General features: G+C 44.7%; 2 protein-coding genes across 2 annotated transcripts in view; both read left to right on the forward strand.

Annotated features, from left to right (window-relative positions):
- LOC135369039 (lysosomal alpha-mannosidase-like) overlaps positions 1 to 14873 on the forward strand; it is a 106211-nt gene extending 91338 nt beyond the window's left edge. Inside the window, exons 4-23 of the mRNA XM_064602651.1 lie at positions 266 to 459; positions 2866 to 2971; positions 3505 to 3602; positions 4847 to 4900; positions 5155 to 5271; positions 7758 to 7961; positions 8096 to 8153; positions 8483 to 8522; positions 8729 to 8798; positions 8897 to 9022; positions 9788 to 9904; positions 10054 to 10180; positions 10325 to 10398; positions 11662 to 11871; positions 12309 to 12427; positions 12648 to 12761; positions 12824 to 12911; positions 14075 to 14161; positions 14235 to 14462; positions 14617 to 14873. Coding sequence (XP_064458721.1) covers positions 266 to 459; positions 2866 to 2971; positions 3505 to 3602; positions 4847 to 4900; positions 5155 to 5271; positions 7758 to 7961; positions 8096 to 8153; positions 8483 to 8522; positions 8729 to 8798; positions 8897 to 9022; positions 9788 to 9904; positions 10054 to 10180; positions 10325 to 10398; positions 11662 to 11871; positions 12309 to 12427; positions 12648 to 12761; positions 12824 to 12911; positions 14075 to 14161; positions 14235 to 14462; positions 14617 to 14865 — 2480 coding nt within the window. The 3' untranslated portion in view covers positions 14866 to 14873. The remainder of the gene's footprint in view (positions 1 to 265; positions 460 to 2865; positions 2972 to 3504; positions 3603 to 4846; positions 4901 to 5154; positions 5272 to 7757; positions 7962 to 8095; positions 8154 to 8482; positions 8523 to 8728; positions 8799 to 8896; positions 9023 to 9787; positions 9905 to 10053; positions 10181 to 10324; positions 10399 to 11661; positions 11872 to 12308; positions 12428 to 12647; positions 12762 to 12823; positions 12912 to 14074; positions 14162 to 14234; positions 14463 to 14616) is intronic.
- An 8995-nt stretch (positions 14874 to 23868) lies between these two features.
- Positions 23869 to 27087, forward strand: LOC135369040 (small ribosomal subunit protein uS7). The gene is made up of 5 exons (XM_064602652.1): positions 23869 to 23947; positions 24350 to 24476; positions 24546 to 24755; positions 25441 to 25668; positions 26975 to 27087. Exons 2-5 carry the CDS (start codon positions 24357 to 24359, stop codon positions 27041 to 27043), a joined length of 627 nt encoding a protein of 208 aa, XP_064458722.1. The 5' UTR covers positions 23869 to 23947; positions 24350 to 24356; the 3' UTR covers positions 27044 to 27087.
- Positions 27088 to 27962: the final 875 nt, after the last annotated feature.

Below are 27962 nucleotides of genomic sequence, written 5' to 3' on the forward strand. Positions count from 1 at the left end.
TCCTTTAAGGTGTATTATTAATTTATTATGTCGGGTACACGCAGCTATTACTGTACCAAGAACTTTTAGTGAAGCTCAACTCTCGTATCGTACCGATTAGTGGATAAGAACAGAAGAAATAGCTACTGCGACATCCCTTACTAAGTAGTGAGGTACCCGAGGGGGGGTTGAATAATCCGATTACTACCATGTCTTTGGGGGGGGGGGGGTGAAAAAAGAAGAAGATAAAAACGTTAACTGGAGTTTCATTTATGACTTTTTTCAGGTCGTCTGGAATTCACGAGCGGCGGTTGGTCGATGAATGACGAAGCTACAACTCACTACAGCGCCATCATCGACCAGATGACACTCGGAGTTCGCTGGCTGAACGACACCTTTGGAAAGTGCGCCCGCCCTCGAGTAGGCTGGCAGATCGACCCTTTTGGACATTCCAGAGAGCAGGCCTCCATTTTCGCTCAGGTATGGACGGAGAAGAAAAAAAGGAAATGGAACAAAACGCACAAAAAGTGGGCGGAAATGGCTGAAACTAAAAAAGAAGAAAAAAAAGACCCCTAAAATTAGACAAAAAATGTCCGAACGGGACAAAACGCCCACTCCTTCGATTCACATCTTCATGAAATTTCACAATCACGAGTACAGCCTAAAAACTGAACTTCACCGCATAGCACGGTCTTCGCCAACCATTACCACGAATGATAGGGTTATCGCTTCTGATTCGAAGAGAGAGGGAGGCGGACGCCTTTTTGTGTCGATTATAATGTATCCAAATTGCCACAAAAAGGCGTACGCCCCTTTCTCTCTTGCACTCGTAAAAATGAACTTCACCGCATAGCACGCTCCTAGCCAACCATCATCTCGAATGATATCGTTATCTGCCCTGATTTGTTGAAAACGGGAGGCGTACGCCTTTTTTTGTGACAATTATGAACAGCATAAGTGTCACAAAAAAGGCGTACGCCTCCCGTTTTCAACAAATCCGGACAGATAACGCTATCATTCGCGATGATGGTTGGTTAGGAGCGTGCCATGCGGTGAAGTTCATTTTTAAGAGTGTGGAATCAGAAGCGATAACTCTATCATTCGTGGCAATGGTTGGCGCAGAGCGCGCGATGCGGTGAAGTTCAGTTTTTAGGGTGTATACCTCCACAGACGGCAGACGGAGAAAGCGTTTCCGAGTGACGCTCAGGCAACGCTTGCGTCGATATCCGGGTTGACACACATCTCCCACGACTGATCTCATGCAAAGTCGCACGCGCGGAGTGGTTATTTCGGAAGGAAAAGTTTTTTCGCGCCCTCGATGCTTGGTGATGCGTGTGAACGGTTGCCGCATATCGTGTTGAACCTTTTCGACCCGCCTTCGTTTACAGCGGTTCTGCGGCCACACAGTAGGGCGTAGTGTCTCTCGGAAGAGCCAGAATAATCTTGTTTGACTGGAGTTTATTAAATCAAATCAAATCAAATCTTTATTTCACTGTAACAGTGCGGAGACTCGGGGCAAAAAGCTGCTCGGGGCAGCTTGACGTGGTCCCGAGCTCCTACAGTTGGCAGTGGCATTGAGATGCATTTGAATATTAATACTGAACGCACATCATCTGAAAGCCCAACATAAGGCATCTACACTCTGATAGAAAAAAAAAAGAAAAAAAAGAAAAAGAAAAACAATAACAATGATAGGGTTACGGAACAGCAACAGTAAGAACAAAAACACAAGCTGGTATTAACTCTTTTCGATGATTTACAACAGATAAAAAGCAGGGCACAGCAAAGCACACAACAAGTATTAAGATTGAAAGATGTCGCGAAGCTGCTTCCTACCATAGGTTACGAGACCTGGATAACATGAGAGTAAAAGCGGCGTTTGATAAGCAACCCTCTGGTCCCCATAGGTCGTCCAAAATGGCCAAGAGTTCAACGAGACTGTCAGGAAAACGGGACGAGAAGGCAGGGCTTCTCACCTTGTGAGAAGTATAGCCAAATCTCTTAGCCTACCACCATACCGATTGACATCGTTCTGCCCCCCGATTGGTTCAAAACAGGAGCCACACGCCTTTTTGTGACACTTACGCAATTATGATAACTGTCACGAAAAGGCTCAGGCCCTATTTTAAGAATGTACATAGTACTAATAAGAACCACAGTGTCTCCTTCTTGTGAAATCTTCGTCGTTTCTACGAATTTCGTGCTCGTATTCGTTCGCACCATTGAACTTTTCTTATTTATGTACTTCTGTTTAGGTGAGATAAGTATTTAAAGCGATTGAAACATTTATTTTACTGAAAAACAGGCTCAGTCTCTTTAAATACTTATCTTATTCACTTGCGAGTGCCAGACTTCCCCCATTTTTGCCTGTTATAGTTTCCTTCTGTTTAGGTGTTACGTTGTTACTAATGCTTGTATATTAGTGATTGTATTATATGCTAACGTATATTAGTATTATGTAGTGCTATATGTAGTTCCATGCTTGTTACTGCATTTTTATTATTGTTAAAACCTGCGATAGTATGCTGTGTACGTATTAAGTTATTATATTTTGTACGTATTTAGAATTAGCATTCTTTGCGTCCTCATTTTTTTCTTTATCACATCCCCGTCACCATCATATTAATATTCCATTATTATTAGTCCATATGTTGCTATTATTTTTTTAAATAAGCGATAATGATCACTCACGCTACGCTACCAAACTTCCGGACATCATCGGTGATGTTCGAACCAGCGACCTTTGGCGTCCGTAAGCGAGCACGCTAAATCATTACACGCTGAAGGAACCTAATGCTGTGAAAACAAAATTCACAAACAAAGGAGAGAAAAAAAAAGCATTATGAGGCAGCTTCTAATAAATAATACATCTCTCGCTCTCTCTAGATGGGCTTCGACGGCTACTTTCTGGGCCGTATCCACCTCGACGACAAGGCCTGGCGGCAAGAATATAATCAGATGGAATTTCTGTGGGAAACCAACAAGTATTTAGGTAGAATCTTTGTGTCGTATTGCTACGTACGGATAAACGTACGGGGTTTCCAAAATTAACGTACTACGTATATATTCCACGGGCACTGTAAAAATGTCACTGATATATATATACATATATATTTTAATCCCAATGTAAACGGTACAGATAATCAATCTTCTGTTCTTATACGGAGTCTTAGTAGATCGGAAAGTGTTCACGATAACAGTTCTGAAATCACGATAAGGCCCGTTTTACGCTACCGTATTTGCCGTTTGTTTGCTTCAAAAATACAACTTTCGATATACTAAAACCGTACCGTTGTCGAGGCACATGTTATTCATGAACTAAGAAACATAGCCGCACGAGATGAATAGCCTTTTTTGCTCACGTGTTCTGGGGTAGCTAGCCTGTCCTGACTATGCTGGGACTCGCATCTCCATAGTTTTCTTTTTCAGCCAAATCGATCAGTAGATGAATTTATGTTGTTTGACGCCAATTTACGAATTGACTGTGCAGACCCTATAAGACTTTGTTGTTCTAACCTTCGATAGGTGAAAAAGGAGATATTTTCACCGGCATCTTGCCCAACGTCTATTGGCCGCCCAAGGGCTTCTGCTTCGATCTTTTCTGCGCAGACGACCCCGTTGATGTACGTACACATATACTATTTCTTTACTTCTTTCCTCGTAATCTGCATCGGCGCCATCACGTATTGTAACTACAGTCAATTACTTAAAGGGGCGGTTGCATTAATTCCAGGCGATTTCGAAGCTACACTCTTAGAAAAAAGGGTGGAGTAGTTACACCTTTTAGGAGGTATTAGTCGTCGCATATGTTGTGCCTAAAAGGTTGCAAAGTTCTACCTGCTACCTACGAATGATAGGGTGACCGCTTCTGATTAGGTGAGCGAGGGGGGCGTACGCCTTTTTGTAGCAATTGGGATATATGATAATTGCGTTTACCACCCTTTTACACCCTTTAGCAGACGCTATGTTGGCCTAGGTGGTAGCTATATAGAAGTTTCGCACCTTTTTCGCGCCCTTTTTTTCTCTTTGAATGCATAGTGTCATTTTATTACTCGTTGACACTGACCATGCTGAAAATCCCGCGCCAAATAGTGACGCATTTTGACTGCTATTCGATGGAACGCATGACGAGAGCAGACGACGGATGCTGAGAGTATGCCGGAATTCCCTCGCTGGAAAAAGGCGAAAACGTCATTCCCTACCAATCACCACCAATCAGAGCACGGCCTTGAGAAAAGGGATGCCGCGGCGGTAGTGCAGGCGTCTCGACGGCGCCTTTCTAATGTGAGCGAGTGACAGAGTGACGTCACGCTGATCTCGTTGACGTCGGAGTGTCTGCAGCTGCAGAAGCAGCAGCACTGATCATTAAAATACGTTCATTTAATATCGAAGCACTTTTCTAACGAAAATATTAGCCGAGTAGGCTGGTATCTCTTTCATAGATGCACTATTAGAAATGAACTTCACCACAGAGCAGGCTCCTAGCCAACCATCATCCCGAATGACAACGTTCTCGCCCCTGATTTGTTGAAAACAGGAGGCGGAGCCTATTCTGTGCCGTGCATAATAGCGCAAAATAGGCTCCGCCTCCCGTTTTCGACAAATCAGGGGCAAGAACGTTGTCATTCGGGATGATGGTTGGCTAGGAGCGTGCTCTGTGGTGAAGTTCATTTTTAAGAGTGTGGGATTCCGGATGCGACCTTTCCTTTAACGAAGTACGGACGGACCAATTCAAGTAGTCCAGTTCCGAACAGTTCCAGTAATACAACGACCTACACTCTGTAGCACATTGTCCAGCTGTGTTATCGTTAATTTCTCCTTGCGTGCTCGTTGAGTTTTTAAATGTGAACCTCTGACGGCGTTTCAGGAATACAACGGCGAAAAAAGAGCCAAGGACTTCATCGATCTCGTTATAGCTCAGGTAGGATATATCGCTTATCTCCGTATCGTATTCTAATGAATAGGCCGTTCCAGAATGTCCTGCCATCTGCCCGTGTGTCTTTTGGAATATGTTTTGTATCTCTGTTTGCTGTAACTACCAAACTATTTTAATTACCTCATTAATTGCGCTGTTATATCTAGCGATACAATGCATAATATAATATACGTTCCATACACGTGCGTGATGTTAACTTTGCTTTTTTTCACTGTGCATATTATTGACTGTGTCTGCAGTCCAAGTTCTACGCCACTAACCACACAGTGGTTACCATGGGAATGGACTTTCACTACAAGGATGCAGCCAAGTGGTTCGGAAACCTGGACAACCTCATTCGATTCGTCAATGCACAAGTGAGTATTAAACGCCAACAATTACCGTAATTTCACGCGTATTAGCCGCGGCTTATGCGCGATTTTTTTTTTCTCACGGGTGCTCTACGGCTTATCCACCGGTGCGGCTTACCTGATGACTATTTTTTCCTGGTATTTGCCTCATACGTCAGTTTTAACGAAAGGGCCGGGCCGACAGTGTCTCTGGAACAGCACTGCCCTGCCGATGCACGAACAGTGCGTAACAGGGACGCGCCCACATTCGAGTAGAATAATCTTCCTGGTGCATTCCCCCAAGCAACTTTAACGAAAGTGGTGACAGTGATTCACGTCTATTGGAAGACTACTGACCGATCAATCCATGAAAAACGCCCAACAAGGGCACAATCCGATCTTGGTAGAACTCTATAGAGCTGACCTCCTTTGTTGTACACTATGAACCACAGGGTTTATGGCCTTCTATGTGGTCTCCTTTGTCGTTCAAATCAGTCGTCTCGTATTGCCCGCGGCTTATCTGCGAGTGCGGCTTATCTGCCAGAAAATTTTCAAAACGTTCCTAAAAACGCGTCCTGCGGCTTATCTGCGGTGCGGCTTATACGCGTGAAATTACGGTATTTCACCTTAGACGACGGTAAGATAATCACAATTCTAAGAATGCTATAAACGCCAATTTCATAATGTCATAAATGTATCGCGGATGCTTAATTTGATTCGAAATAAATTTGAAAAATTCGTCGCAAGACCAGATATCCAAAGTACAAGTCCAAATTTTCACTCCCCTCTTCCTTTTTTTACGATCCAGTCCAGACTTCCGCATCCGATTCTCCATCATTCAATTGAGGCCATCCGACCTCCGTCTTTCCCTTTTCTTTTCTTTCTATTAAGCATATCCCCCTCCCGCCACGATACCATTTCACCGACCCATCCGTCGCATTTTCCAAAGCTTTTCTCTCTCGCTCTCTTCTCCTGCTTAGACGTCCACGAAGAAAGGAGGAGTCGTCCCGTAAAAGAACCTCTCCCTTACATTCTCCCACATCCAATTTGCATTTGGAGAGGGAACACGCTCGTAAGTTACGCTTCGTCGCAGTACCCGAAAGCTGTGCAGTCAAAGCACGCTTTAACGGCCCTCCTTTCGAGTGCCAGCTTTTTCTCCGAAGGATGATGTTGATGTTGGAAACAAATCAAATAAAAGACAGGGATGTCTGTGCTTCGTGCCGCAGGTCGGATGGCAACAAGTTTCGGTAACGTTGCGGAAGAAATGATGCATTTGCGGAACGGTACACAAATTCATACTGGGTTTTTCTTGCACGGTAGGACTGTGAGGAAGGAAGGGATTTGTTATTTAAGGACACGAACAGTTTCTAGAAATCTTGGAGTTGTTGATAAAGAATTGTTCTCAGGAACGATTATTATGTAAAACATACGCGATTTTTGCAATATTGTGTTCTACGCGGGCGCAATTTAGACGCAAATATAGCGACCGGCCGACAGACATCCCACAAGTTGTGGTGGTGGTGATGGTGATGATGGTGAAGATGGTGAAAGGGCTGGCCGTTGTCGGCCTCGCTGATCCTACAAGCGGCTTCACGTCATTCGTAACAATTGCTCATTCTAAGGCATTCCGCCAATGGGGACTCCGCGGCATTCTTTTTCTTCTTCTTTCTTTCTTTTTTTCGCCGGGTGCGTTCGAGGGGTTCAAGCCTATCAGAAGCGATACAAACCCCCGCGCTGGGAGCCAAACAAAAAGAGGACACAACACACAGTACAGGGTTTTTTATCGCTTGAATATGAACTGCCGAACAGCCCAATTTTTAACCATTTGCGTACGAGCCGCCTTTCTTGGTTGCGTATTTATTTGTATTTTCTTCTCGTTACCATGTTTATATATTTTGTAACCTGAAGAAGTGCAGTCTCGTGCACGAAAGTCTCGTTACCATGTGTAAATAAATAAGTTGCTCCTACCGTTTAATATCACTCTTTGATTTACTCACCACCGGCAACATGACATCGCTTATCTTTCTGCCGTCGTATCTTCTTGCGTATTTCAGTTAATATCTCCGTTATTCCAACCGATGTTCGACTAGTACTCCGCATGGTGAACGTGCTAGAGCTCAGGAATATATTAAGGATGATTGCGTAGGTTTTGAGGATATCTCCATCACCTTTAAGAGTCGCTTTCGATTTTAAGTTATATTCTGTACTATATCAGGCACTTAAATAAAGAAAAGTTGAGTTGAGGGACATACCCATTACACCAGCCTTAAACAAGCTACGACCCCAAGCAGCACAACTTCTTCGCCCAATATTGGACCGATATTGGCAATACTGGCCCAATATTGGTCCGATATTGGTCCCATATTGGACCAAGATGTTGTGCTGCTTGGGACATCCCCAAGAGGGCATACGCCTAATAATGACATCATTCTGACATTGAAAACGCATATCCTGGTGTTCATCTCCGTAGCTATGACTAAATTAAATGTGGCATGTTCCGTTATCTCCCGCAGCAAGTGAATGGGAGCCGGGTTCACGTGCTTTATTCGACTCCGTCCTGTTACCTGAAAGCTCTCCTGGACAGCGATATGCGGTGGCCAGAATACGACGACGACTTCTTTCCCTACGCGGACCGAGCGGACGCCTATTGGACGGGATACTTTACCAGCCGACCAAACTTCAAGTTCTTCGCTCGCCAAGCTAACGGCTTTCTAGCGGTAACGCAAATTTCCTTTCATGCGGATTCACGTAGTTCTATGTAGTTGTATGCACATTTTGAGGAGCATCAGAAGACCAGCTACGTGTGTAAGCTTGACCCCCGTCACATCAATAAATGTTCTTTCTTTCTCAGGCCTGCAAACAACTCAAGGTGATCGGCAATGTGACGGATGGTGATGTCGAAACATTATGTAAGTTCGTCATTTGTCATTTGAAGAGGTATAGGTATGTGCTCGGAGTAGTCGCTACACACACATGACCGACATGGCTTTTCCAAGTACAGAACCGTACTTTTCAACTTGGGATGGGTTTCTACCACCTTCGGTTTCACGTTTTGTTTACTGTCATGTTACGGCCCTTGGACTGCGAAGCTCTTTCATCCTTAATAGTATATACTGTTGGGCTAGGTAGTTCATATCTAAGAGAAACTGTCGACGGCTCTGAGTTAAGGCGGACAAGACAGACGCTCTTTGATCCAGAGTTGGCGTTTGAGTAAAAAGACGTGCGATGTCTTTTTCAGCAAAGGCTCTAGGAGTCTTGCAGCACCATGATGCAATCTCGTGAGTATTTCATGTTTCCTTTCTTCCGTCTTTTCCTTCAGGCACATTCTTTCAGTTCTACGCATTCATACGGATCAAATTAAATCGAAATTTTGAAAAGGACAATCGATACGTGTTAAATGTGTATCTGAATTACCTACACACCATTCGTACTACGGCAAGTTACCTTATTCTTTGGCTTTAACGGTGACTTCCACTTTGTCTAGGGGAACGGAGAAGCAGCACGTGGTTGAAGACTACGCTTACATGACGTATCTCGGCATCAAACAATGTGAAGTAAATAAACTCATAGACGTAATCCCTTCTAGGCTTCACTTTAAAAAAATATTCATATAGGATGCTGTGACGTTCGATGTTGTTTTTATATTTTACAGAACATTACCAGCCGTGCTTACCAGAACTTATTGTTCACGGATTCGTATCCTGCGTTCGATCTCAACTTGGAGTTCTGCCATTTTCTCAATCTCAGCAGCTGCTATATCACGGAGACCTCCGATGAGGTACGTGTTCTCCGTCAACAAGCTAAATCGTTCACAATTGCCTGTCAGAAAAGACTGTTTACTTGTTTCTGTGGCTCGAGTTCAAACGGACGTGTGGTCTTTCATGTGGAGCACCCGTTTTTAAACAGTTCTTTATAACGAACGCTCCTCTATAACGAACGATTCTTTATAAGGAACAATTCTTTATAACGAATGTTCCTCTATACCGAACAGTCTTTTATGACGAACGGAATCGTCGCGCAAATTATCATTCGATTTGTACGGAGATCTCTGTTTGCGAAGAGAACACATAAAATGTTCTCCTGACAGACATTAAAGCGATTGCGGCGTGAGAAAAGATCGGATAAATTACGGCAACGACACTTCGGTGGCGCAGTCTGGATGCGACCATATTAGTGCTTCGCTGCCTTAATCCTACCAAACCTAACCCCACTAAAGTAACCTGGGCTAGCTTGACCTAACCCGATATTGGGCAGAGCCAAGCATCGCTGCCGCCGCCACCTCCTCCCCGCTACTTTCGCTGGTAGAAGTGTCATTGCCGTAGGTTAGCCGAAAGATCTAGAAATGTTTCGAAAGCAGCGTTATCAGTGATCGCATGTTCGTGCATGCAGCAGATTTCACCGTTCACGGCACGCGGTGGCTAACCTTAACGAAGTACGCGGTGGCCTAAACTACACTCCTGCCGAGTGCCTAAGAATTTCTCTGCACGTTTAGTGTCGTGTGTGCATTACCACGTGGATGCCTATATAGCTTTGTACGGTGCAGTTCTTCGTATTCGTCTACAATCCCACGTCATCCCCTGTGCGGTCCTACGCGCGGCTGCCCGTCTCCTCGTCTGGCTACGAAGTCAAGGAACTGCCGGGACAGACATTAAGGGCCCAGGTACTCATGTGCTTCTGACAAAACATTGAAATACTGTGTGCGCTCTAATGACGAGACTTGTTCTCACCTTTTCTTCTTTGTATTGGTCAATTGCTGTTGCATAATAGAACATCTCGAAGATGAGCTCGAAACGCACGCTTCCGTTTCAGGTGGTACCCATCGCGAGTCACGTAAAAAGGATACCAGAAAGAAGAACTACCGCTCAAAAGGAACTCGTCTTTCCGGTCTCCCTTCCTCCCCTCGGAACCACAACCTACCAAGTGAGAAAATATCAGGGTACGTGACACCGCTGCGTCAAGGGACAAGTCTCAGAGATGTACCTTAGTGAGAATGGTGGAGAGAAATGGAAAGGCAAACGGTGTCATTGTTGACAATGCTTTTTCCGTCACATTGACCGGTGTGTTACATTTTGCGTTATAGATTTCCTGCCGAAAGACAGCGAAGACAGCGCAGTGTTTGTCGAAGAAGGCGAAACACCTGCGATAGACAATGGGGTGAGGATATGAGAACACCATTTTGAATTTCGTGGCAGGGAACATTTCCCAAGCAGCACAATGTACTGAAAGTCAAGTGCAATACGGGTGGACGGTATGTGTCTTATCAATGTTCCTTAGTTTCACGAATCTGTTCAAGGACTTCCACCTACCTGTCCACCCTTAATGCACTCCACTTTCAGTACATTGTGCTGCTTGGGTTATGAGTGTGGTTGAGATTAAGGAGAAGTGATAGAATGAACTGATATAAAAAGATAAAATATATCGCGACGAGATACATGAATAAGGTAAGACGATGAGATACGATGCAAGAAAATTATAAAATGACCGGACGAGATAAAATGGCGTCGTCTCTCACGGAGGACGACGTTCTCTATAGGCAACTTGCACCACTCCACTGATCTGCTGCCGCCTCTTCCGCCGAGATCCAGCCGTTATTCAAAGAGATACCGTTTCGTCTCCGGATTTGTTGAAAACCGGATGTATACGCCCTTCTTTGGACAATTAATTCAAAATGCCAAGTGTCCAAGAATGGCGAGCTTCCGTCGCGTTTTCAACAAATCAGGACAGAGGGAACGCATGACTTGGGGGGGGGGGGGGGGTGTCTTTGTAGTTAATATCCATATGAACTATCTACAGTCAACCCTCGATTTATGAACCTTCGATTTATGAATTCCCTCGTTTTATGAACACGAGCACGGGGAACCAAACTTTTTCCATTTATTTTTCCCTCGTTTTATGAACCTCGATATTCGAATAATGAACGGAATTTCTGGGAACCAACTAGGAGTTGCCCAGTGTTTTTGCCCTCAATTTATGAACGGATCGTTCCGAGGCCAACAAAAACCTTCAAAGGGATTATTCGTGGTCTTATGAATGACGCCTGAGCGGACAAAACGTTTTCGAGGTATTGCACCCTCGGTTCTTAACCCCTCGAAATCCGAACAACAAACGGGTTTTTGCAGAAGTGTTCCTGACCTCAATTGACACAGCGGAAGGCATGGTCCAGAGCAAAATTACACAATATATTGCATTATAAGCACAATATCAACTCGGAAATACTCTTCCATTTGCTCGATAGTACTCAGTTAACTGAATTTTCGATTTATGAATCCCTCGATTTATGAACGATTTTTCAGGGAACCGAGGGTGTTCATAAATCGAGGGTTGACTGTATTCGCATAGTACGAACCTGCGATTCTGTTTTAGTCTTTTCGAACTCCACAATCAGAACTCTCTTCTCTGGTATTACCTCTCTGGCAGAAATATCGTCTGTTTGTGGACCCGGTGACAGGATTGTTAAATCGCATCCTCTTGTTGAACACTGGCATGGGGATTCCATTCCGCCAGTCCTTCTACTATTACCTGGCCTACGAAGGGGTCCAGGAGAAGCCATCTGGAGCCTATGCCTTCAACCCAGCATCCGAAGACCCAATAGACTTAGCGCGAAACGTAAACTATTCCATTGTCAAGGTGAGACATTCCCCTGCAACCCTTTGCGTTCATCTATATAGTAATGTCGATACGACTAGAGCTTTATTAGCTTAAAAATCGTGTCTATGATCAGTTCGTGTGTTGAAGCTGTGTATTACAGTGTTGTATTACCAATTTATGGAAAGTTATACAAATATGTCTGCAGCGCGATGAAGCATAACATCATGCCTCATGCCTCATCGCGCTACAGACATATACTTGTATAACTTTCCATAAATTGGTAATACAACACTGCCCGTTGGCCGACACAGTCATAGAACAGCTCAAAAACTTTGTTGCAAAAATAGTTATTGAGTAACAAAATGCGTTCCTCTAGCTTTCGCGGGGGCAACTCAAGGTTGTGAACACAGCTTCGACACACGGACTGATCATAAACACGGTTTACACCATACATAAACACCATGTACTCCACATAGGGACCTTTGGTGCAAGAAATTCACCAGCATTTCACCCCCTGGGTGACGCAAGTTATTCGTCTCTACAAAAACGAAGACGTCATCGAGTTTGACTGGGTAGTCGGTCCAATCCCTTTTTAGTAAGTATAGTGATTCCTGACTTCTTTTGTTATACTATAACAATCGTACATAAATCGAATTACTTGCGAGGCTTTCTCGCTGTTACAAGTTTAGAAGGGGTTATTCCAGCTTGTTTTTCTTTTTCTTTTCTTTGTCACCGGTTGACGTTTCGATTTATCTTGTGGCACTCTCTTTAATTTATCACCGTTGTTTCTTCCGTCTCTTTTCTGTGGCCTACAGTGACTCTAGAGGATTTGGTACGGGCAAAGAGGTTGTGTCCATATTCCAGACAGCTATGGACACGGACAGTAAATTCTACACGGACTCTAACGGAAGGCAAACAATGACCAGGATGTGAGTGAAACACGTTCTTGAAGTCCTAACCCAACCTAACCTAAGAATGTCGAACTTAACAGACGAAACGTCTATCGGCCGTGGACGAAAAATATCACAGAGCCCACATCCTCCAACTACTATCCAGTGGTCTCATGGATATACTTAAAGGTAACACATTCTTCCTTCATCCTGCTTCGCACCCTGGTGTGAGAGTATAGGAGCGTGGCTGCAATGGCGTCAGCTGCGATGGCAGCCCAGTCGCTAGACAATAGACGCTATATATGCAACGGGAAAGCTCCAACACGTCGTCCATTTTGCGAAGTCTCTCTATGCTCCTTTATGCGGACGCTATATGACAACAGAATAAGCAAACTGATTATCCGATTGGGAGTCTACTTTATTGTCCAGGGCCCGCTTGCACGAACGTTGAGGCTATTTCTCAGTGCTGCCTTCCGTAGGGTCTTCTGCACATGGTACTGTCTTCTACGCTTCTCTTTCTTTTAGCACTGACAAAGCTACCGAGGGAGGCACTGAGGAATAGCCTCAACGTTCGTGCAAGCGTACCTGCAGACCATAGAGCTGTTGCAATAACTAGAAGACGGGCATCGCAATAAGTGGGCCGCCATGATGGACCTATAACATATTACCGTATCACCTAGGTTCCGTGCGCCGTTCCCGCATGTCGCACCATAAGGTTCATACCCGTTCCTTGTGGCATATGGGAAGCAATCCATGCAGACATGCACTTCAAGTTAACGAAACTACACTCAGTGAAATCAGTGTAGAAAGAACGAAAACAACACACTAGAGCACTGCAAGGGCCGGCCCAGCCCAGCCCAGCCCAGCCCATGCCCGGCTTTCCTTTGATTTATCCGCCCGGTCCGGCCAGTAGCTAAAAAGACTAAAGATTAGGAAGACAGTGCCAGTAACTAAAAAGGCTAAAGACTAAGAAGACAGTGCCAGTAGCTAAGACTAAAGACTAAAAAGACAGTGCCAGTAGCTAAGACTAAAGACTAAAAAGACAGTGCCAGTAGCTAAGACTAAAGACTAAAAAAACAGTGCCACTAGCTAAAAAGAAGACGCAACACACAACCCTGATTGACCAACTTTACGACCAAGGAGCTTGGTTCGTCAGTCAGTGTTATGGGGGATTTTTAGCGATCTCCGGCACTGGGGTATTTTTAGCGATTTTAAACTATGATCTACCGAACCGCCCAGTTTTTAACCCTTTTCGTTTTTTTCTACGTTTCCCGACCCGGCTGCGCAACGTTGCCTGCTAAACCTTGCCAACAATATTCTCCCGGATGAAGAACTGTTGGTTCCCGTTTCAGAATGAGACAGAGGACCTACAGCTGACGGTGTTTCCCGACAGATCCCAGGGAGGAACGAGCTTGCGTGATGGACAGATCGAACTCATGGTAACCGTTTCAAAGAAGACGTTAATAGAACGGAGGGCGTCACTATGTATGAACGATGTGATCCTTCCGGCAGATCCATCGAAGGCTGCAATACGATGACGGTTTCGGCGTGGAAGAACCTCTCAACGAATTGGGCATCGACAGCAAGGGTTTGATCGCCAAAGGCAAACATCTCGTCTATCTGGGAACCATAGCAGATTCTGAACGGCTTCTACGGACAGTCAGCAATAGACTCGTGTATGCGCCCATGTATTCATTCAGTGCCAAGTCAAGAAGCCTCCTCGATGTTCCGTTGCCAAGGGTACATGCCACCTGCTTTTTGTTGTCTCCCCATGCTAGGGTACTAGGGCGACCACACCTAACTGCGCTCGCATAGCTTATACTTCTACTTAAAGTACTTCTGTGAATCGCATCGTATTTCTTGTACTGTAGTTGCTTTTATTTTCGTTCCTTAGGTTAGCGGCCTGGACATGACACTTCCACCCAACATTCACCTCCTTACTCTCGAGCCAGTGGGAACAGACAGATTAATCTTGAGGTTGGAGCACCAGTACCCCGGAGTTCGGGACGAAACACTGAGACGACCTGTGGTCATATCGCTCAAGGTACGTCAGGTGATTGCGCGTCACGGGGCAGTCTTTCGCAACATAACGGCGTCAGTTGAGGTTCACGCCTTCACTCTACAGCTATTGGAGGAAAGTTAGAGAGAAAGCAAAAAGAGAAAAAGTTCACTCTTCAGACAAGCTTTACCGCAGTGTCCTCGCTCAGCCCTCCGGGATCCATGAAGCCAAGAGGGCGACAAGGGGCCCTTTTTCCGACTTATTCTTGTTCCGCCTTCCGGGGTCATTAGAACTGAGTGTGTCTTGAAGGGGGCCTTCTCTTTCTGCCTTATTGTTGTTCCGTCATCAGGAATCGCTGGAGCCAGGTGCGCCTTCGAGGGGGCCCTCTGTTTCCATCGTAGTCTCGCTCCGCATTCAGTGATCCTTAGAACTGTTTGCGACTTCTCGGGACCTTCACTTTCCGGCGTATTCTAGCTCCGCCGTCAATGATCCCTAGAGCGAGGTGCGCCTTCAAGGGGCACTCTTTCCGTCGTAGTCTCGCTCCGCCATCAGTGGTCCCTAGAACCAGGTGCGCCTTCACTGGACTTCCACTTCCCGGCCGTGTCCTAGCTCCGCCGTCGATGATCCCCAGAGCGAGGTGCGCCTTCAAGGGGCTCTCTCTTTCAACCGTACTCTCACTCTCGCTGCACCGTCAGTGATCCCTAGGGCGAGATGAGTCTTCGAGGGGGACATCAAAGGGTGCAGCCTTTGTGCAGCCTTTTTCTGGCTGCACCGTACTCTCGCTCCACCATCAGAGATCCCTAGAGTCAGGTGCTCTTTTCAGGGTTCCTCTGTTTCCACTGTACTGTCGCTTCGCCATCAAGTACTGTATTCTGGATCCGCCATGAATGATCCCTAGAGCACCTTCAGGGGGGGCCTCACTTTGCTTCTCGAATTACGCTACAGTGCTTTGAAGAATACGTGCCAGCGAGAGCTTCTAGGTCGCGCGGATATCTATGCCATATTAGGGTGCCTGAATACTAGCTCCCTCTGCATTAAGCGAAGACAACCGCGTCGTCTGCTACGAATTTCCGCCATCTTGACGCCCACGCACAGCTCGCGATGCGCTCACAAAAGCGCAGCTATACGCTTAGCTACACACTACATTATGGAGTTGGGTAAATACATAGCAGAGGTGGTTTGAAAAAGTGGATGAAATCGGTACACAGCATTCACGCATGGTAAGCATGGGCGTAAATATGGCGGCTTTGCGGCATTCGCTTCTGCTACTTCTACAAAGGGCGACTCCACGCTACACACATTTTTTTAAAACGAAAAATTATTTTGATGTAAATTCCGCTTAGCATAGAGCACAGTATTTTACGAGAATGTAGGTTGCGATGACACAAATCAGGTAGGATCCTGAACGCACAAGATTTACTTGAGGCACATTAGTGTAGTGTCTTATTGGCTTTATTCACTCCATTGCACGGTGCTGATGCCGATGCGTCTGACGTCAGTAAAACCGAAACCAAAACCAATTAACCATGATCCTCGTACCATTTTGGTTATTTACAGCACCTACTAAAATCCTTCACGATAACCAACGTCGAAGAGACTGTTCTCTCCGCTCATCAATACCTGAAAGACTCTCACCCGTTTCGCTTCGAAACCTTCGACTCGGTGTCAGCGGCCGAGCCGGCGACGAACTTCACAAGCTACGATGACGGCGGTGAGGCCTGGACAACCAGCGATGACAGGTTGTTCGCCGTCACCATTCACCCGGGTGAAATTCGAACTTTCCTACTAACGTACATCCCTAGAAGGGTCGACGAACAAGAAAATTGTCAAGAACCTTGCGTCACAATGCCGTTGTGAGCTTTTAATTTAATGTGTCTGATATTTCTGGGACTGTTCCTGCACGTTTCAAATGCGGATGCACGGTGGAAGGACCGAGAGACGCGAACACAGAAGGACACAAACACACACAAGTACGAGTACCACATATACAGGGTGTGTGCAGAAAAACATGACCCGCATTTTTACATGTAACTCGTTGTCTACTTAGCCGAGGAACTTCCGATGGCGCACGACGGCGCATTTATGCGTGCGAAATCTGTAGAAAAATTGTGGAAGCCATACCCAGCTTAAAAAATAAACGGAACAACGAAAACGTCGGCTTCCGTGCATCAGAATAGGGCAACATGGTGTACAATAGGGTGTATTGAAAGGGCAACGTGGTACACGTAGGAGAGTTGTGTTCAAGTACCGCTAGGGGAGCTATCGGTGCATAAATCGAAACGATGTCCCACATGGATGCTCATCGGCAGTACCCCTAGCGGTGCCTGCACATAACTCTCATGAGACCGAAATGCACTACCATGTACTGTCATGACCGCCCTATTCTAATGCATGGAAGCCCATGTTTTCGCGCTCAGTTAATTTTTTTACACTGAGTATGGCTTCCAGGATTTTTTTTTTTAGCTTTCGCACGCATAAATACGCCGTCGTGCGCCACCGGAAGTTCCTCGGCTAAGTAGACAACGAGTTACATGTAAAAATGCGGGTCATGTTTTTCTGCACACGCCCTGTATATGTGTATGTGTGTGTGTGTCTGTATTGCAAACTATATAGGATGGGACAAGCGCAATACTTTCCAAAATGACGCTTCAAAAATATTACCGCTCTCGCCCTCGAAACGCGTCTCCCTCCCCGGCGATCATGAAATAACGCGGATATGAAGGGAGACAGGAACAGCTGTTTCGGCCTTGTTGGGCAATCGTCAGCCGCGCGTTTCTGTGTCCGTGCTTCTCGACTCTTCCATCGTGCTTGATTACCGGCTTGCCTGCACCTCGTCTCTCCTTTCAAGTGCTGACGTTTGTATGTCGCGGTTTTTAGGAACGCAGATAGAGTGGTGTTTTACTTTTTTGGTGGGTATAGAAACTTTGTCAAGTAACGCAACGCGAGTAATGAAGAGATAAAAACACAACCTACTGTTTATTAACGTAGAAGCTTCCTTGCTGCGGTCTGCATTTCGTCAGATACCTGACGAAATGCGGACCACAGCAAGGAAGCTTTTACGTTAATAGAAAGTAGGTTGTGTTTTTATCTTTTTGTTGGTGGAGCGATATTCTGATCAAATATTTCTGCCGATCACAATATTTATAAGCGTAAAAGGAGGAGCTTGCTCCACGACTTCCTCCTCCGTCGAATACCCTCCTCCTTATTTTTCTTCCTCCGTGTTTATCCTGTACCCGGTCTATAAGACCACTTCGTCTCAGAGAATCCCAAGAAATTGTCCTTCAAAAATCTAAATTCTAGAGAGCGCTCTTTACATTTTATATTATTTTATATCCGGAAACCTCGTATGAACTGCATGTCATACTGACAATAGTTGAACAAAAATGGCCGTTTTTTACACTGTCTGCACTAGAGTAACCAGGGCGGCTTCTTTTTTCATTGCCAGCCTGTAAAGTAAATTGACTCAATCTGCAAAGAATGAGAAACACACTTCCAAATGTCCATATTAACATTAATGAAACATAAATGTGTTATAAATGAATACTATACCCTAATATTTATGAAGAAAAATGCCTTAAAGTAAAATATTGCAGGCCCGGATGTGCCTATGGCCTTAGCAACGGGAACAAATGCGACACGTTCTTTTTCTGAGACCAGATTTATTTTGAACGGAGTTAACACGCAGGGTAATTTTTTTAGCCTTTACAGAATTTTGATAAAGAAGCTACGAGAGCAGCGTGGATGTCGTTTTTGCAGTTGAGTTCTATATGGCCAGGTGGACATCCTCTCGAAGAAAGTGCGCAAAATTCGTTAATTGGCTTTTTAATTAGGGAATTTCGGGCAAAAGCGCGATAGCAGATTGTGAGACTATCATATAGTTGCAAGCCATTCACGTTTAACACTCACGTGCGTTAAAATATCCATTCCCGAATTTTAACATGCAAATGAACCGACACCGCGGCGACCAGGAACGCAGGGAGTACAGCGCTCATTGGGCCACGCTCATTGGCCAGTGGGCCACGTGATTTGGAGCGATGGAGTGGATGCAGCTCAGCTGACCAGATAAAACCGCTTTCCGGCCCAAATAAACCTCCGTCGGCGAGGATGACGCGCTTCTCAGGCGCGCTTTTTCGATTTCGGCTCACCTGCATACCTGAATTCGTGGATGGATATTTTAACGGACGTGCATGTTTCAGGATTTTTTTTAAAAGGTGGAATGACCTTCAACGAGGATAGTCTCTCAATCTGCTATATCTCGCTTTTGCCCGAAATTTCCATAATTAAGGAGCTAGTTAATGAGTTTCAGGTAATCACTCATCGTGTAGTTATATACTCTCTTCCAGAGGATGTCCGCATAGCCGTAGAACTCAATTGCAAAAACGACATCTACGCTGCTCTCGTTGCTTTTTTATAAAAATTCTGTGAACGGATAAAGAGAACGCCCTGTATAACGCCTGGAATTTCATTAATATACTCGACATAGTTTTTTTAAACAAATGACAAATAGTTTTGTTAGAATTCTTCAATCTTATACACGCTTTGCTTCTTTTCTGGGAGATCACGCGAAATGCATTATGGGTACGACGGCCAGTGTTGATAGAAGGCCTCGTATACCCGCTGTGCACGTATAGTCATACGAAAAATTTCTGCATTTTACGCATGTACGTTTTAAAGGTGCACAGTTTTTATGACACTTTCTGAGAAAGCTCGAAATAGAATACGGAGAACTTGCACTATGTATAACTTGAAGCATATTGCTTCTCTGGTGACTATAATTATGTATACAACAAGAAGGAAGCGACAGGATTGGAGGAAATTTTCACGCACCGTTCCCATTTTTGCGAACTGGGGTTGGTCGGTGAGGCTGTCGAGATCCAGCGGCGAGATTAGAAGCACAGGCAGCACGTGCAACTGCCAGCCGCACCCATTTCGCTAAAGTGGGAACGGTCCGCGGTTGCTTCCGACTTCCGTAGCGCTTGTCGTGCGCGCCGCAAGTGTAAACATGTGTTTGATAGTTCACTATACACTACATGTTACGCTCTCTATATTTTATTTTATTTTTGGCTTGCGGATGAGTGTGTGTGCGTGTGCGCATGAAGTGTTTGCTGCGTATGAACAAACTAATGTACGGCTTTTCTCACATTGTGTAGCGTGAAATGTTGAACCTCGTATCTTGATTTCGTGCTGCATACACTCTCGTTGGAATGCACCGGAACAAAAACAACTTTATTTTGGTGGTGATGACTTTGGAATGAACTCTTCAACGTAAGAGATAAGATCTCACTTCTAAAGTGGTTGCACATGAACGGTAATGCTATTTGGACAAAATGTAGGCTGGGTTCTAATAATCGAAACCTGATGGTGTATAGCAGCCACGCAAGTGAACGGAGATGGCGAGCTTCATCCAAATCGCAGAAGAGACATTGGTTCAAACGGTGCTCGGAAGACGAAGACGAGATTAGAGAGAGGAAGGACGCGTGGAACTTTGTTTGTTTGTTTGCTTCGGATGACCACCTTCGTTACTTCGTTACACCCCATAGTTTCCAAATCTGTGGATAAAACTGTGATCTGACATGCTTGCTTTGGCTTCGTCTGATATGAATTGAGTCTACCTTTATGGCTTTTAAATGGAACACTAAATGGGAGGTATTTTCACGTAGTATGTCATCCCAAATAGCTGTATCGTGAACTCATAAAACGCTGGCAACGTTGACGTATTACGGTATAACGAACTCAACGGGACCGGGAAATGTTCGATGTAAGCGAAAGTTGCACAAAAACAGTGAGGGTAGCCTCGGAAGCTAGCGGAAACACCGCGGTAGTGTTTAAAAAGGTATTCAATCAAACAAACAAACCTTAATGATGAACGCCTTGGTAGCCTTATTCTAATTTATGTAGAAAAAGAAAAAAAAAAGATGTAAGTTGGGTTTGCAGTGTGGTCTTCGTCTGGCGCAACAAGCAGAGCGGGATGGCAGTAAACGTGCAATAATCCGATTCAAAACGCACTCATTTCTGTCGAAGCAGGGTGAAACTGCGCGTAAATTTCATTATAACGAATTTTTGCTGTGTACTTGAATGAATGACTGTCGAATGAGCTTTCTATCGTAATATTTTATTGTTATTCTATGTTTACATATTGCAAGGCAGCACATAAGTTGATGCAGTGTCGGAAGTTTTGTACTCCTTTGGAGACTCTACTCGCATTACTTCAGTGAATCTAGTCGATCTTCTTCTTCGTGCATCAACGGTACAACCTGCAGAGGATGCTGACTTTTTCGGGTTAAATGCCTCGCACAAATTCCGGTGTGAAAATCCGGTGCTCTCTTTTCCGTTATAAACCTGATATTCGAGCTTTGGACGCCCTTTGTTATTGGGAGAAAATTTCAGTCGTAAGTTACAAATAACTTGTAACTGTAACTACGGTAGTTACTTTTTTTGCGGTAACCAATTACTTTTTCTATAAAAGTAACTTGTAAATGTAACTAGTTACTTTCTGCAGTAACCAATTACTTTTCTACAAAGGTAACTTATAACTAACTACTTGCCGCTTTTGGATAAAGTAACTGTAAAATGTAACTGTCACTAAGTTACTCAGGTAGTATTTCAATATGTTCCGCGCGTCAGTTCTCTAGCGAAATTTCGTCGAGGCGCTGTTTTTCCCAGGCAAGAATTCCACGAATTTTGTCTTCTCATACGTAGCTAAGATGGCTTCAGACCTTACACTGGCTCATGCATAGGAAATCATCTGTTTATAACACGGTATAGTTACTCTTGGACAGTACAATCGGTGAGGCTTTTTTTTAGTTACACTTATTCGACTTTCTTAAAAATGTAACTGTAAAGGAACTAGGTATAAGTGTAGCTGTAACTATAGTTACAGTTCTAAAAGAGTAACTGCGACTCAATTTACTATTTACAGGTTAACTGTAACTGTAACTTGGTTACTTTTTCTAGTAACTTCCCCGTGACTGTAAAATGGTTTAACCTGTCCCGGAGTAAAATCGGTTCGGATGTTTGGTGGAGTCGTGTTTTACCCGAAAGAGTCAGACTTTTTAGTTTTGTCAATACTTTAGTGCCATATTACGGACATAAGTCGATTTTATTGAAAGCCCGAGGATAGTGAAGACGCTGTGCATGTATGTAGATGGATGAAATGTAACATATCTGCATTGTGTGCTTCGAAGAAAAATATATGAAAGCTATATGTGTGTGAGAACAGAGTATAGCACTATGACCTGTTGGGTAGTTTTGTAAAAGGTTTTCCTGGACTTTGTGCAGGATGAATGTATCAAATAAATTAAGCTTTGTTATATGTACTGCTTTGTCTCTTCCAAGCATGATTGTACCAACAACAACAACAACAACAACAAATAAGTGATGATGATGATGTGGTGGGATGTTTCGCCGCCGAGGCGGCACCCTATCCCATTGCTTGAGGGGGAGAAGGTGGTGATCATTCTTTGGTGCAAAAATAAACTGAACTGAACTGAACTGAATGTTCAGAGTTCACCCAGGAGCCCTGTTGCTGCTAAGAAGGTGATTGTACTTACCAACCCAAACAAACAAACAGCGCTTCAGGAAGAGTGGACACAGCATATATGCTCCTTGGAGGTGGCTCCCCAAGGTCACGCTGGAGACTCGAGGGTTTTTATGACAAACTCCACCTGAAGTCGGACCAGGGGGCTTAATCGCTTCATCGTCGTTACGGTCGTTACAAGCTGACGAGTGGCGGGAAATCAAAAAGGTGGGCATTGAGGGCCACTCCAATAACATCACCGCTCGCCTTCAGTTTGTATTTGGCGCCTTCCGTAAATTCTGGGCTGTATTTGGCAATCTAAGAAATTTAAGGGGTGTTGCAGAAAACCAAGGAGATCTAGGGAAAACCCTGCTGGTAGGCGAAATTCGGCGTATTTATCGAAGACTTTTCCCTTAGTATATCACTCAATATAATGCGCTGCGAACGCGAAACGGACCAAGCAGACGAGCTCGGAGACAATTCAAGACAATCGCCTGAGCTGTGCTCCGATGCGTTTGCCTGGCTTACGTTATCATGATGTTACTATCGATGGGGCATCCTTAGTTGCAGAGGGAGTGCAAATCTTTAAAAGTCATTTTTATTTTTTTGAAGTGGAACTTGGCCAAATAGACTGTAAAGCGATGCCGAGCGTTATCGTATCCGTTTCATACACATGTCCGTGTGCGACAGTACCTTTATATCTCAAAGTACGCTCTTGTTTGAGGATTTTCAAGAAAGATGATGGATTCAAATAATGATTGCCTCCAATTCTGCCGTGCCACATTTTCGCGAAAACGTCTAATTAAAAAAGCTAATTAATTAATTTTAAGTTAATTAGTCGTCCAGCAGTTACATGCTCTTTCTCACAGGATGTCCGCCAGCAAAAAATGGCATCAGTGCTACCCTCACAGCTTTTTTTCTTTAGGCCTGTTAAAGATTCAGAAAAAGAAAAAAGAAGAAAATAAAAGACACCCTTCATACGTAGAAAGTCCATCGGGGTCACAAGGCATTTCCCAATTGTCTATATTTTGTAAGAAATTCTGACCAGTGACCCCGCATTTCAGCTGCCTGTGGATTTGCGCTCGGACCATACTTCTTATGATTTCTATGGTTCTGACGTTCGGACAGATCGCCCCTGAAGTCGGCCCGGGACGCACCCTCTCCTTCCTGTCCACGTTTGTACGCCTCTTATAGGTACAGTTGCTTCGCGGCGCTAACACGGAATTAAAAATATAGTAAAAATAATAATTTAATGAAAAAGGATGGCGTCGGATTTTGACTGGCTGTAGCCTGGCCGTGTCGCTAGTCGTCCTGGCTAGTGTCGAGAAATTTCAAAACTCGTTTTCTTCGTGATTACAAATTGTTTTGCTCGAATACTCAGAAGGTGGAATAACTCTGTGTTGCGAACAAACTGTGTCACGTGCTATGGGAAAACTTATTATGACATACACTCAATCTGCACTGCAGCCTGCAGCCATCAACTATCGACGGGTGTGTGCCATTACCATTGAAATACAAATAATGTTATTTTATTTCGTAAAATCAACTTCGCCCAAAGACTCAAAGTTTAGAAAAAGAAAAGAAAAGTTCCGTGAAAGTTGCTGTTGGACGTATTTTTTACTACAGCCACAAGGGGGACATCCCCAAGCGGAAGTTGCAAAGCCCCGTAGTGGATCCGGTCTTTTTCGACGTGTTTCGCCTCCGAAGAAAGTAAGTGTCTACTTTGCGGAATATAATATTGGACTAAGTTTAATGAATTTCGTACCAACCCATGTATTGCGATCTACAAGCATGGTATTCTAACATTATACGCTTTAATAGAAGAATCTGATTGGAAACTTGCGAGCAATATTTAATCCGGCATGTTTTACTAGTACCGTTTGCTAAGCCTAGTCGTGGTCATGCCGTCCGATCCACGATAACTATTGCCAAGATCGCGGTAGTCAAGACCATTATACGCGCATAGAAGTCGCATGATATTTTTGCACATACATTTTTGTGCATTTTGTCCTTTTTCGAAAGTTTGTTACGGTACGTTTCTGCAATTCTTTGCGTGCCATGTGGCACTGCTCGATTGCCTCCTGTCTCAGCTTGTTCATTATTACCTCGTAGTTCCAGAATGGATGATTGGGACGATAGCGCGCCGACCACCGTTGGTGTTCCGAGTGAACAGATGGAAATCAAGCTTTTTGGACGTTGGAGCTCCAGTGACGTCCAAGTCAGCGACATCGGTCTGACTGTAAGATCAACCACGCGGTTTTCACGATACGTTGTCTTCATCATTGTTCGTCGACGTTGTCTTTTTTAGGACTACATTGCCGTGAAGGAGAAGCATGCAAAGTACCTCCCACACTCGTCGGGACGATACGCGAGCAAGCGTTTCCGCAAGGCACAATGTCCCATTGTGGAACGTCTCACAAATTCCATGATGATGCACGGCCGCAACAACGGCAAGAAGCTGCTGGCTGTTAAAATTGTCAAGCACGCCTTCGAGATCATTCACCTCCTCACCGGAGAGGTATGTGACATGGGCAAGAAAAATGACACAATCACTAGGGTGCTCTTTGCGTCTATCACACGGTACACGATAAATAGCCCACTCAGGAAAAAGTAATGTGTTTCGAGACAGCTCCTCGTGTTTCTTTTGCCGTCATCGTGCCGTGGAGAACGCGAGGAAGCGCCAGTACTGGTGCAGTACGTCACCCACACCACCTGCACCACCCCCCAGTGACTCCACAGCATTCGAATCTCGAATGCCATCGTGTATTAACCTAGTGCCGCCTATCCTGTTTGATGATATTAAATGCCACAATGATGAGATTGAAGATATATATGATGCTTACATGTCCAAATTAGATTTTGTTTAATTATATCTTGATTTTCACTTGAATGGGATTTAATATATTTTAATGGCGTGGTCGGTAACCATTTTAGTTTTGTTTGGAGAGCCCGAACAACTGGAATGTTCTTTATATGAAAAGTACTTCGGTAGAAAGATGTCATATTGTATTTTATGGCAGAAACGGGTCGTACGAAAAGTGAAATTGTTACCGTAGGTGTTAGCGGAACAGTCTCTGCGGCACTGCACGAATGACATTAAAAGTTAGCGCACTAAGTGTGTAGATGTAGTTTCTCGTACCCAGCGTGCCACAAGTACTGGGATTTTTTTTATGCGTCGACTCCACAATGTCTCTCTCTCGTAGAACCCTCTCCAAGTTGTGGTGAACGCCATTATCAACAGCGGACCTCGGGAAGACTCTACGCGTATCGGTCGTGCCGGTACGGTGCGCAGGCAGGCAGTAGATGTGTCTCCGCTGAGGAGGGTGAACCAGGCCATCTGGCTCCTGTGTACGGGTGCCCGTGAGAGCGCCTTCCGCAACATCAAGACGATTGCGGAGTGCTTGGCTGACGAACTCATTAATGCTGCCAAGGTGGGTGAGGAGAGAGCGGTTGGCGTCTGGGGTGGAGCCCCGCACCATCCGCGGATGGAAGCGGATATCCGCAAGATACTTGTGGATTCGGATAAAAATTTAGCGCATTAGCAAATTTTGCTCGGTGGATCGGATGCGGATGTAAACTGTTGTGTATGTCGTGGATGCGGATAACGTGTGCGCGGATGGCAAAAATCTCATCCATGCAGCACTGTAGAGCAGGGGGTTTTGCAAGTGCATTAACACTAGTGACTGCTAGGAATCTTATGCACACGTGCCTGTCCTTGGTTGGGTTATAGTTTCGGTTTCAACACAATTTTTGTCATGAGCTGCAGTTTGTGCGTTGCCTTTCTCCACATTGGCAAACGTGAATACAGTCGCAGACCAATTTTTCGGGCTTGCACCACAAAATCTGTCCGAAAATAAATTATTTCAGAAACTCTCCATCGGAACATTCAAAGTGGCTTTAAAGTGTCTATACATAGTATCGTTTCCTTGAGCCTGAGGCGGACAGCAACATAAAACGCAGGTAGACACCCTGTGGTTAACACCAGCTTGCTTGCATTTGAATGCTTTCTTTTATTTATACGTGTCTGCTTCTCAGCGCAAGCGTGCAGCACCGTATCGCGGCAGTTTTCAACAAGTGTAGCTCTGCTTCAGCCCAGTTCTGGCAGAATTCGATTGAATCGGGTGTACATCTACAGTTTACTCAGCATAATACACACAACATACCAGGAGATGGAGTATCCATATTCAGTCCATGCGTCTAAGAGGCAGCTGGGTCCCCATCCTGACAGTTTGTATGAGCAAATTTATGCAGTTACAGAACAGTTTCCAAACTTCTGTGCCACTTGTGATCCACCTGGGCCAGCAGTTTTTGGGGATGTATCGGGTTAAACCCCGGATTTGTTGATTTGAATTGGGGGATGGGGTTAAATATCGGGTGTAACCCTGAAAGGGCATGCCCCAACTATATATTAAGAGGACATTTGATAGCGTTAGTAACATTAGAAAACTCGACGAACACTCAGCAGTTGGGTTGGGCTCTACATTGCAACAACGTTGATTGATTGGCAGCTGAAGTAATGATTTCTAGTGAGTATTTTGATGCTTGCCTGTAAAAAAATATTTTGGAATCAATATGTAACTAAGGTACTTGGTAAGTGTATCTACTTACATTTTGAAGCAGAATAACCGTAACCATAACTCAGTTTCTGTGACTGGCCGCTGCAAAGCTTGGTTATGAATGGGATTACCAGTGATCCATCAGAGAGTGTGGTGTTGATGCCAGAAACACCTTTTTCAGGGATCATCCAACAGCTACGCCATCAAGAAGAAGGATGAATTGGAGCGTGTGGCCAAGTCCAACCGTTAAAACGTGTCGGCAACGATGGGAAGGGAATAAACGTGTTTCTTCCACACCTGAGCATGCGTCGCATTTCTGGCTTAGATGCAGTGGCAGGATGGTGATCGTGCCTATGGGGGGAGTCAGAGAAGTGCCATGACTCCGTAACGCATTGAGTGCCAGTCGGTGCGGTGGAATAGTGATGCACGTTGAAAAGTGGCTGTTCTGAGGCTTTCATATTTCTACTGTGGTGTCGCAGCGTTGTTGCTGTAAGGAACGGTTTGCCAGTACAGTCAAACTCCTTTATAGCGAACACCTTTTTAACGAAAATACCACTACAGCAAATTTTTTTTTGCGGTCTCGCTGGAGCCTATAGGTCCAATAATGGACATCCTTTTTAACGAAAATACCTTTACTGCGAATTTTTTTTGCTGTCCCCTGAGTTTCGTTGTAAAGGAGTTTGACTGTACGACAAGCTCGGAGGCACAATAGTATGGCAACCTCACTAATAAGTGACCCTTTACAGAAGGTAGACAAGGGTCATAAATTAGGCACACTACAAGGTCTCCTTATTGCAGGGGGAGAAAAAGTGCCCTTAAGCAGTAACATGTTTGTCTCTATACATGATCCATATGATTCAATAAATAATCGATTTTATGAGTGATTTTTTTTTTTTTTTTCGAAACGCGAGAACAGCCACCAAGTTCCCTCTTCTTTTGGCCAGGGAGTTCGCTTGAAATAGTAGAAACCTGGAAAAGTCAGGGAGCTTGAAGGCTACAACGCGGTAGATACCCCGAGACTGCTCCACGAAGGAAGTAATGTGAAGTGCAAGGGTTTATCCAGGCCCTATGCCCCCCCAAATGTTTGGTAATACCCCCAACTGTTTTCATGTGTGCTACCGTTACAGTGTAACAGTCCCCCTCGAAGCTTGCGGTTCTGGCTAAGCCAC

The sequence above is a fragment of the Ornithodoros turicata genome, chromosome 9 (genome assembly GCF_037126465.1).
Source record: "Ornithodoros turicata isolate Travis chromosome 9, ASM3712646v1, whole genome shotgun sequence".
Taxonomy (NCBI): Eukaryota; Metazoa; Arthropoda; class Arachnida; order Ixodida; family Argasidae; genus Ornithodoros; species Ornithodoros turicata.

Coding starts and splice junctions, on each gene's coding strand:
- LOC135369040 (XM_064602652.1), top strand. CDS start 24,357: ATGGATGATTGGGACGATAGCGCGCCGACCACCGTTGGTGTTCCGAGT. Junction 24,477..24,545: donor TCAGCGACATCGGTCTGACT/GTAAGATCAACC, acceptor TGTCTTTTTTAG/GACTACATTGCCGTGAAGGA. Junction 24,756..25,440: donor TTCACCTCCTCACCGGAGAG/GTATGTGACATG, acceptor TCTCTCTCGTAG/AACCCTCTCCAAGTTGTGGT.